The following is an 11918-nucleotide window of genomic DNA, read 5'->3' as shown; positions in this document are numbered from 1 at the left end:
AAATTGTTGCCTAATTTACACAAAATTGAAAAATCTGCTCTGTGTAAGTCACAGTCCAAAGGCATTTGCAAATAATTCTGTGCGACATTTTCACTTATACTGTGCTTAGCTTGGTGGCATTTTCACATTTTTTAATAGTTTTCACAAAATTGGATAGTGCTCCAGTACGTAATCGCAATCGTAATCGCAAAAGCCTGGGCAATTTTTTGAATTTAAATCTAATTTTAATTTTTAAAAATATTTTATGGAAAATAAAAAAGATGTAATAATTTTTTATCCTCAAAAGCAATTGTTTTGTCGATACAAACAGAAAGTTTTTAGAAATGGTTAATATTGCAATTTAAAGAGCTTATTGTTTACGTTTCGACACTAATTAGTGCCATTATTTTTTTCTAGTTATCCAATGACAAAGAAATCCTCCGTGAACAACTATCAATATTCTGACGGATTTAATGATGTTCATAATGTATTTATCGACATTATGTTGGTTATTTTGGGCACAAAGGACCCTATGGCATACACTAGTTCCCAAAATATCCAAAATATTATTGTGGGTTCCAGATATCGAGTCCATCGATTTTGAAAGTGTATTTACTGACGAAACGTGAGTAAAAAAAATAGAACGTAGAAAATATTTTTGGGTGGTCCCTTATATGGATGTTTTTGGATATTTCCTAGCTCCCAGGGTCTCAAATGCTTCCAAATTGATACGAAAATATTCTCTGAAAGTTTCAGCTCTTAATATTAACTTTTAGATAGTTCGCATTTCAATCAAAGTTTTGTAAATTTATTAATATCAAGTAGTAAATTCTTTACCCATCTGTGATAGAATTTATAAACTCAAATCAAGAAGTAAATAAATATTTTGCTGCAAAATTAATCTTGATGCCATAAATATTTAGTTAAACAGCTCACTTAAGTGATTAATAATTTGGAATTCTGATATATCGAGTTCTTGATTTTCTTCAAAAGATCCCATTTTTATTATGACGATTCGATTGCTGAATGTAAAATTGTGATACAACTGAAAAAATATATATATAAATATAATATATATATATATATATATATATATATATAATGAGCAGATTTTCTTCAAAAGATCCCATTTTTATTATGACGATTCGATTGCTGAATGTAAAATTGTGATACAACTGAAAAAAATAATAAATTATATATATATATATATATATATATATATAAATATATATATATATATATATATATATATATAATGAGCAGAACTATTTTTAAAATAATTAAAACTTTCAACTGCATACATTAACAATAACCATTTTTTTGTTAATGTAATCTAATGAGAAATTTGTAAATATCTGGAAAGTTTGTTACAATACTCATCGATTTTAGTATTTGGTGTCATAATAGACATATTGAGAAATAACATATTAAAATTACAACATTGTGGAATAAGCAAAACTATTTTTAAAAAATTAAATTTTTCTTAGTCTCTTTATAAATAAATTACAACTTTCTTTGTAATTTGTAAAGATAACCTACTCACGTAATTATAAATATCAGGAAAATTTGTTAGAAGATTCATCGATTTTAGTATTTGGTGTCATAATAGACATATTGAAGAAATAACATATTGCAATTACAATATATAGGAACAAGCAAAACTATTTTTAAAAAATTAAAACTTTCTTCAGCATGCATTAAGAATAACCCTTTCTCTTTCCATCCATCTATAACTCTTTTATGAGAAGTTGTTAATGTAACATATACGTATTATTTTAAATATCCTAAAAATTTGTTAGGAGACTCATCGATTTTGGTATTTGGTGTCATAAAAGACATATTAAAGAATAACATATTAAAATCACAATATTCTAGAACAAGCAGAAGTATTTTTAAAAAAATTAAAACTTTCTTAGTTTCTGCAATTTACAGCTTTCTTTGTAGTTAATGTTACCTACTCGTATTATTGTAAATATCTGGAAAATTTTTTAGAAAGCTCATCGATTTTAGTATTTAGTGTCATCGTATTATTATTATTTTAAATATCCTAAAAATTTGTTAGAAGACTCATCGATTTTGGTATTTGGTGTCATAAAAGACATATTGAAGAATAACATATTGAAATTACAATATTCTAGAACAAGCAGAAGTATTTAAAAAAAATTCTTAGTCTCTGCAATTTACAACTTTCTTTGTAGTTAATGTTACCTACTCATGTTATTTTAAATATCTGGAAAATTTGTTAGAAGACTCATCGATTTTAGTATTTGGTGTCATAATAGATATATCAAGAAATAACATATTAAAATTACAATATCCTGGAACGAGCAAAAGTATTTTTAAAAAAATTAGAACTTTCTACAGCATGCATTAACAATAACCTTTTCTTCTGACCTTTATTCTTTAGTAGCAATAAATACAAAATTCGGGACATTTTTTTTTCTCAAATAACTCAAAAATTTTATATCGAACTATCCATTTTCAATTAGATAGGGTGAAACTAGATAAAATTTACATTTCCTATGGAACACTTTTATACATCCCAATATAAATGTTTTGAATAAAACGATTTTGAATTCGATATTTCATTCTTTAGTAGCAATAAATATAGAAAATTCGGGACATTTTTGTGTTTTTTGTCAAATAACTCAAAAATTTTATATGGAACCACCACTAAATTTTTATTTTTTCCAAGGTTAATCGATTACCTAAACAATTCCCTGTTACCATCTCTGTTCTCCGAAGAATGGTACCAAGGTCACCAATTTCGTGGTTTTGGCTGGACACCAGATTATGGTTCCAAATTATTGGGAGTTCCTCGATTAAGACAACTCAGAGTCAGAAATGATTCTTGTGTGGTTCCTGAAGTTATGCAAAAATTCACTAAAGGTAATAAAAACATCATTCATAACTAGTATGGCATTGTGCCTTAAGGCAAATTGCTGGAACTTCCCGTACCGTAATGAAATATTCGAGAAATTTTAAACGTTTTCAAATATATCATTACAAATACTGTAACTTTCATTATTTTTGCTATCTTGTTTCTTATATCTGAGCAAATCAAATGTAAATCATAAATCAATTTATCTCCCGAGCATTAACAATCGTCATTTCATTTCGAATTCAATTTCCAAAAAAAATAGTTGCTTAATTTACACAAAATTGAAAAAGTGCTCCCGTATAGTCACAGTCTAAACGCATTTGCAAATAATTCTGTGCGACATTTTCACTTATACTGTGCTAAGCTTGGCGGCATTTTTACATTTTTCAATAGTTTTCTACGGGAAGTTAATAATCGAATGCTAAGAGCAACAAATTTTATAAATCATTTTGTTTGAAGTACTGGGGGATGGTGTAGGTTTTAGTTGTTTTGAAGTACACTGAGTTGCTGTAGGGTCATATGATGTTAGAAAAGTTTATGCACAATTTAATTTTGTACAAATTTGTTGAATATTTTATGTATTTTGAACAAACCGTTTAAAAGTCACAAAGGGCTTAATAACACGACGCATTATGTCGTCAATTTTCATCCAACAAAGTAGTACATCAAAAAGTAGTAAAAAAATTAGTCTTCGTAGCTATCATAAAAGAGATGCATGTAAACTTTCTCTAAATTTTCAATAAAGAAATATTGTTTTCACAATTTCACTTATCGTGTAATTGTGTTTGTAGAACTTCATGTAATTGAAATTAACATACGTTTATTGACTGCTTGTTTGTTTTGACTATTTCGCTGGCGATACAGTTTCATTCTTTGAGCAACTGTAGTATCTGTCTTGCCTATAAAAATATTTTTCATTTTAGTAATAACCTCAAAGATATATAGTAACCTCAAAAAACTCGAATGATACAAATTACTTCAATTAACTTACATTTTTTACGCAGCTCAGATTTTTCATATGTTTCATTATTTGCACTACAATTATTTGTGGGGGACGGGATAAAATATTCTTCCGATCATGACATTTTTCATTAACTCACGATTTATACTACTTAAAATTTAATGACATGAAACACCGAAAAATGAACAATATGCTTCACGCTTTCGGTGACGTACGCACGTATAAAGTCACACATACCAAGAAGCCTTGCACAAATACGACCAATCAGAATCGACCCGTATAGGAATCATATCATCGAGAGCGAATGACTTTCACTTGACCTTGCCGTAACAATTTTCGTTGCATTTGTACGGATTTACACCCATGTCGCGCCTAAAGAAGTTTTACTTAAAAATTGTATTTAATGTTTCAGAATGCTACAATTCTTTCTCGATATCCTTCATGGACACACAGACCTACAGTCCAAGTTGGAAGTCTTTTTTGGACAGCAAATGGAACAAAATCAACCACAGAGTCGTTGGTCCTTGGGAGTACCGGGATACGTTTCATTCTTCATCTTTACCAATTTTAGGTAATATTTAGAACTTCAATATATATATATATATATATATATATATATATATATATATATATATATATATATATATATGAAGTCTCATTACATTATCCTTTACCAGGTGATGACATCCTATATCCAGCTGGTGGCTACATATCACCACTTGGACGTACTTTATCAAATTCTAGGACAATACTAAATTTTTTGGTGGAATCTTCTTGGTTGGACCAACAAACCAGGGTTGTGTTCATCGAGATGGCTTTCTATAATGTCAACCAGAATTTATTCAGTGTTGTCACACTTTTGGCAGAACGATTTGCTGTTGGAAGTTATTTGACCAGCTGGAAGGTAAAGAAATAATAGATAAAGTTTTAAATGTTCTCTCAAAAACTCGATTTGTATTTTCTGCACTCTTTGCTCTTTATCTCCGAAACGGTTGGACCTGCCTTTGCCAAAAACTAATCAGCACATCTCCCTATCAATAGGAATCGAATGGTAAATGAATCATTCTAATCAGTTGATTCGTGCGCCGGAAAACGTGGATGAAAAAATGCGGACATACAAAACACACACACATCCATTTTTTTGTGGTATGCCAAAATGTTCAGAAACCTTCAAAACGTCGAGAAATGCAAAAATTTTCAATTTCGATTTTTGGACGATTACAATAACTTACCCTACGGGAATTTAATAAAGAACCAATAAAGTGATATAATAAGTAACAATAAATGAATATAATGTGATGTTTACTGTTTATTTCATACTATTCCTACATTCTTTTACATTGAAGAATATTTTATAACTTTTTTCCTAACAATTAAATTCAATTTAAGAAACAATTTATATTTCATTGATTATTATTACATTTTCGACTATAAATTGTCATGTTTTCAAATAATTCAATTGAGTAAATTCCTTATTGAATGCTTCATATTTTCAAGGATGCTTTCTATGATAAATCAGCATATGTCTTTGCAGAAGACTCAATTGTGTGAATTTATTATTACAAATAATGCATTCATCGAGATGAATTCAATTGTGAATTTTCATGTGACGTTTGAGATTACCTAACACCGTGAATGTCTTATTACAAACATTGCATTCATTGCGGGGTACTGCATTGTGAATTTGCATGTGACATTTCAAACCACTCGATTCTGTGAAAGTCTTATTACAAACATCGCATTGATGGGGGCGTATTCCTTTATGAACCAGCATGTGTTTTTTCAGAGAACCTGATTGTGTGAAAGTCTTATTACATACATCACATTGATGGGGGCGTATTCCTTTGTGAATCAGCATGTGTTTTTCCAGATTACTTGATTGTGTGAATGTTTTATTACATACATCGCATTGATGGGGGCGTATTCCTTTGTGAATCAGCATGTGTTTATTCAGATTACCTGATTGTGTGAATGTTTTATTGCATATACTACAAACGTAGGGGTTCTCACCAATGTGAATCAGCATGTGTTTTTTCAGATAATCTGATTGTATGAAAGTCTTATTACAAACATCGCATTGATGGGGTCGTATTCCTTTGTGAATGATCATGTGTTTATTCAGATGACTTGATTGTGTGAATGTCTTATTACATACATCACATTGATGGGGGCGTATTCCTTTGTGAATCAGCATGTGTTTATCCAGATTACCTGATTGTCTGAAAGTCTTGTTGCATATAAGGCATTTATGGGGGCGCTCACCAATGTGAATGAGCATGTGTCTTTTCAGAGAATCTGATTGTGTGAAAGTCTTATTACAAACATCGCATTGATGGGGTCGTATTCCTTTGTGAATCAGCATGTGAGTTTTCAGATAACCTTTATGTTTGATAGTCTTATGACAGATTTCGCATTTGAACGTTTCTTTGCTATTACTAGGCTTGTGATCGACCATATGCTCTTTTAATTGATCAGATTCTGCAAATGATTGATTACAAATGTCACATTCATAAGCTGATGTCTCAACTAGCTCCTGTTTGACTTCTTCTTCGATAGTCACTTCAGAGTTCATGAATCTTTCTAAACAGGTTTCATCATCCGCAGAACACGATTCAGATTTAACAATATCATCAGAAACATCAATATCATCCTGAATTTCGTGTTTAATGTCTTCATAAGCTGATGTCTCAACTAGCTCCTGTTTGACTTCTTCTTCGATAGTCACTTCAGAGTTCATAAATCTTTCTAAACAGGTTTCATCATCCGCAGAACACGATTCAGATTTAACAATATCATCAGAAACATCAATATCATCCTGAATTTCGTGTTTAATGTCTTCATAAGCTGATGTCTCAACTAGCTCCTGTTTGACTTCTTCTTCGATAGTCACTTCAGAGTTCATAAATCTTTCTAAACAGGTTTCATCATCCGCAGAACACGATTCAGATTTAACAATATCATCAGAAACATCAATATCATCCTGAATTTCGTGTTTAATGTCTTCATAAGCTGATGTCTCAACTAGCTCCTGTTTGACTTCTTCTTCGATAGTCACTTCAGAGTTCATAAATCTTTCTAAACAGGTTTCATCATCCGCAGAACACGATTCAGATTTAACAATATCATCAGAAACATCAATATCATCCTGAATTTCGTGTTTAATGTCTTCATAAGCTGATGTCTCAACTAGCTCCTGTTTGACTTCTTCTTCGATAGTCACTTCAGAGTTCATAAATCTTTCTAAACAGGTTTCATCATCCGCAGAACACGATTCAGATTTAACAATATCATCAGAAACATCAATATCATCCTGAATTTCGTGTTTAATGTCTTCATAAGCTGATGTCTCAACTAGCTCCTGTTTGACTTCTTCTTCGATAGTCACTTCAGAGTTCATAAATCTTTCTAAACAGGTTTCATCATCCGCAGAACACGATTCAGATTTAACAATATCATCAGAAACATCAATATCATCCTGAATTTCGTGTTTAATGTCTTCATAAGCTGATGTCTCAACTAGCTCCTGTTTGACTTCTTCTTCGATAGTCACTTCAGAGTTCATAAATCTTTCTAAACAGGTTTCATCATCCGCAGAACACGATTCAGATTTAACAATATCATCAGAAACATCAATATCATCCTGAATTTCGTGTTTAATGTCTTCTTCTGAATATTCGGGTGGTTCAATTTTAATTGCCGGATCATTCATTGACATAATTGTTTCTTCTGACATTTTTAAATATTTTAACTGCTTGTACTCACTTACGAAATAATTGAAATGATTCCAAAATAGGTGTGGGCTAAATAATAATGTAGTTTAATCAACAATCCATAACTGATTTCAACTTACAATTTAAATTTATTATTTGACATTTGGAGCATAGATAGATACTTACACAAAGATGAGACTCTTCTCACATCGCTTTCACATTTAACAATGGCGCGCATTTTCAAATTCATTATGTTTCTCTGTGTCTAAACTATTTTATTAAATAATATTAATTTTACAAACGTTTTGAGACTAGGTTTGTCTCATCATCGGTGTATTATAATTTAAAATTTTAAGACCATTTAAATAAAATTCTCAACAGCAGAAATACAGAATTAAATACGAAAAATATAATATAAACCAATAGAAAGTATACACAAATAAAATGTAATAAAAAATTAAATAAATAAATAGAAAATCCCATAGATAGATACATAGATAAATAGATAATAAGATAACTTTACTAGAAAAATAACTAGTTAAATACATAGATAAATATATAACTAATTTGTTTATATGTGTATTTATCTACTTATTTAGTTATATATTATTCTATGTATTTAACTAGTTATTTTTCTAGTTAGTTATCTTATTATCTATATATCTATTTATGCAATTTTCTATTTATTTATTTAATTTTTTATTTATTACAATTTATTTATGTACACTTTCTATTGGTTTATATTTTTTGTATTTAAATATGTTTTTCTGCTGCTGGAAATTTTATTTGAATGGTCTTAAAATTTTAAATTTTACGTTTGTAAAATTAATATTATTTAATAAAATAGTTTAGACACAGAGAAACATAATGAATTTGAAAATGCGCGTCATTGTTAAATGTGAAAGCGATATGAGAAGAGTCTCATCTTTGTGTAAGTAAACTCTATGCTCCAAGTGTCAAATAATAAATTTAATTTGTAAGTTGAAATCAGTTATGGATTGTTGATTAAACTAGATTATCATTTAGCCCACACCTATTTTGGAATTATTTCAATTATTTCGTGAGTGAGTATAACCAGTTAAAATATTTAAAATGTCAGAAGAAACAATTATGTCAATGAATGATCCGGCGATTAAACTTGAACCACCCGAATATTCAGAAGAAGACATTAAACACGAAATTCAGGATGATATTGATGTTTCTGATGATATTGTTAAATCTGAATCGTGTTCTGCGGATGATGAAACCTGTTTAGAAAGATTTATGAACTCTGAAGTGACAATCGAAGAAGAAGTCAAACAGGAGCTAGTTGAGACATCAGTTTATGAATGTGACATTTGTAATCAATCATTTGCAGAATCTGATCAATTAAAAGAGCATATGGTCGATCACAAGCCTATTAATAGCAAGGAACGCCGTTTCAAATGCGAAATCTGTCATAAGACTTTCAAACCAAAACGTTGTCTGAAAATTCACATGCTTTTGCACAGTGGAGAACGCCCCTATAAATGCATTATATGCAACAAAGCTTTCAGACAATCAGGTGATCTGAAAAAACACATGCTCATTCACATTGGTGAGCGCCCCCATAAATGCAGTATATGCAATAAAACATTCACACAATCAAGTAATCTGAAACAACACATGCTGATTCACAATGGAATACGACCCCATCAATGCGATGTTTGTAATAAGACTTTCACACAATTAGGTTCTCTGAGAACTCACATGCTGATCCACAAAGGAATACGACCCCATCAATGCAATGTTTGTAATAAGACATTCACACGATCAAGTCATCTGAATACACACATGATCATTCACATTGGTGAACGCCCCTTCGTTTGTAGTGTATGCAATAAAACATTCACACAATCAGGTAATCTGGATAAACACATGCTGATTCACAAAGGAATACGCCCCCATCAATGCGATGTTTGTAATAAAACATTCACACAATCAAGTAATCTGGAAAAACACATGCTGATTCACAAAGGAATACGCCCCCATCAATGCGATGTTTGTAATAAAACATTCACACAATCAAGTAATCTGGAAAAACACATGCTGATTCACAAAGGAATACGCCCCCATCAATGCGATGTTTGTAATAAGACTTTCAGACAATCAGGTGATCTGAAAAAACACATGCTGATTCACAAAGGAATACGCCCCCATCAATGCGATGTTTGTAATAAGACTTTCAGACAATCAGGTGATCTGAAAAAACACATGCTAATTCACAAAGGAATACGACCCCATCAATGCAATGTTTGTAATAAGACATTCACGGTGTTAGGTAATCTCAAACGTCACATGAAACTTCACAATTGAATTCATCTCAATGAATGCATTATTTGTAATAATAAATTCACACATTTGAGTCTTCTGCAAAGACACATGCTGATTTATCGCAGAAAGCATCCTTGAAAATGAAGTAGTCAATAAGGAATTTACTCAATTGAATTTTTTGAAAACATTGCAATTTAGAGTCGAAAATGTAATAATAATCAATGAAATATAAATTGTTTCTTAAATTAAATTCAATTATTAGGAAAAAAATTATAAAATATTCTTCCATGTAAAAGAATGTAGGAATAGTATGAAATAAACAGTAAACATCACATTATATTCATTTATTGTTACTTATTATATCACTTTTTTTAAATTTTAAAATCTGTCCAAACCTCCCAGACTAACTTCTTTATTTTGCAGTTACAAACATTATTTAGAAAATCGATACATGAAATTTACCGTTATACATGGATATCGTATAATTGCATTTGATGTAAAAGTACAATTCTATCGTCAGAATTTACAAAAATCAGAAAACTTTGTGCATTTTTATAATGGTCTTTGGAGAGACAATACCATATTGTATACATTGCAATGTATTTAATATAAGTGTTTAAGTAAATTTCTTATTTAAGTGTGTTAAGTTTAATATATTAAGTGTGTTATAGTGTGTTACATTTCTATTTCTCATATAATTATTAATAATAGAACAAACAATGTGTTATAAGTGGTGCTAAATAAATATGTGCAAGGATGTCCAGACATTTCAATGAAAGTACCGCATGTTCTAAGTAATTTTTAATTATCTCAAGATATTTCAAATAAGTCAATATGCTGTTAAATTTGTTTAAAATTGAATAATCTACAACAATGTCTAACATCAAACTCTATTGTCATACAAATATTCATAAATATCATAAAACAAATTCATTAAAATTATTACAAATACTGTAACTTTCATTATTTTTGCTATCTTGTTACATCTGAACAAATCAAATGTAAATTATAAATCTCCAGAATTTATTTCCAGAACATTAACAATCGCCATTTCATTTCGAATTCAATTCCAAAAAAATAGTTTAGTTGCCTTAATTTACACAAAATTGAAAAAAAATTCTGCTAGTATTGACAAAACAATTTGCTTTTGAAGATAAAAAAAAATTACATCTTTTTTTTTATTTTCCATAAAATATTTTTGTAATTTTGGATTCAAAAAAATCAAAAAATTACCCAGGCTAAGCACAGTCTAAGCACCACTCTGGTACAAATGTTTACCCAAGAGCGTTTAGACTGTTTATGTACTGGAGCACTTTTCCAATTTTGTGAAAACTGTTGAAAAATGTGAAAATGCCGCCAAGCTAAGCACAGTACAAGTGAAAATGTTGCACAGAATTATTCGCAAGTGCGTTTAGACTGTGACTATACGGGAGCACTTTTTCAATTTTGTGTAAATTAGGCAACTATTTTTTTTTAAATTGAATTTTAAATGAAATGACGATTGTTAATGTTCTGGAGATAAATTGATTTATTTATAATTTACATTTGATTTGCTCAGATATAACAAAATGGCAAAAATAATGAAAGTTACAGTATTTGTAATAATATACGTATTTGAAAACGTTTAAAATTTCTCGAATATGTTATTATGGTACGGCAAGTTCCAGCAATTTGCCTTAAGGCACGATGCCATACACCACTAGTTTTATTTTCAGATTGAAACAGTGAAGCTTCTGATCAACCAGGAACAAAAGAACACAACAGTAGTGATTTCTTTCATCTTGTTCCTAGCTTGTGCCTTAATTTTTGCAATAAAAACAATACTCCGAGTGAAACATTTGGGACTTCTGACTTATTTCAAAGAAGTTGGAATATCGTGGACATCCTCATAATCCTCCTAACAATTTCTTGTATGATCGTGTTTTTTATGAGAAGTTCCTACGTGATATCATTAATCCAGGAGCTGGACGAAAAGGATAATAATGAATTTGTGGCATTTTTTATTGCGTCTAATTTGGAACAATGGATGAACTACTTGTGTGCAACCTTGGTAAGTAGAATTGATAAATATAAATATAAATTATAAATATAAAGG

General features: G+C 30.0%; 2 protein-coding genes across 2 annotated transcripts; one reads left to right on the top strand and one right to left on the bottom strand.

Moving 5' to 3' along the window:
- Window positions 1–5308: 5308 nt before the first annotated feature.
- Window positions 5309–7638, bottom strand: LOC113389186 (zinc finger protein 583-like). The gene has a single exon (XM_026626243.1). It carries the CDS (start codon window positions 7552–7554, stop codon window positions 5410–5412), a length of 2145 nt encoding a protein of 714 aa, XP_026482028.1. The 5' UTR covers window positions 7555–7638; the 3' UTR covers window positions 5309–5409.
- A 985-nt stretch (window positions 7639–8623) lies between these two features.
- Window positions 8624–9865, top strand: LOC113389700 (zinc finger protein 271-like). Its single transcript, XM_026626715.1, has one exon. It carries the CDS (start codon window positions 8624–8626, stop codon window positions 9863–9865), a length of 1242 nt encoding a protein of 413 aa, XP_026482500.1.
- Window positions 9866–11918: the final 2053 nt, after the last annotated feature.

This window comes from Ctenocephalides felis, unplaced genomic scaffold (genome assembly GCF_003426905.1).
Source record: "Ctenocephalides felis isolate EL2017-DRISC unplaced genomic scaffold, ASM342690v1 CF-g0.4_SCAFFOLD_03573, whole genome shotgun sequence".
In the NCBI taxonomy this organism is placed as follows: Eukaryota; Metazoa; Arthropoda; class Insecta; order Siphonaptera; family Pulicidae; genus Ctenocephalides; species Ctenocephalides felis.
The sequence above is the reverse complement of the archived record's forward strand: the minus strand, read 5'-3'. Positions and strand labels throughout refer to the sequence as shown.

Coding starts and splice junctions, on each gene's coding strand:
- LOC113389186 (XM_026626243.1), bottom strand. CDS start 7,554: ATGTCAGAAGAAACAATTATGTCAATGAATGATCCGGCAATTAAAATT.
- LOC113389700 (XM_026626715.1), top strand. CDS start 8,624: ATGTCAGAAGAAACAATTATGTCAATGAATGATCCGGCGATTAAACTT.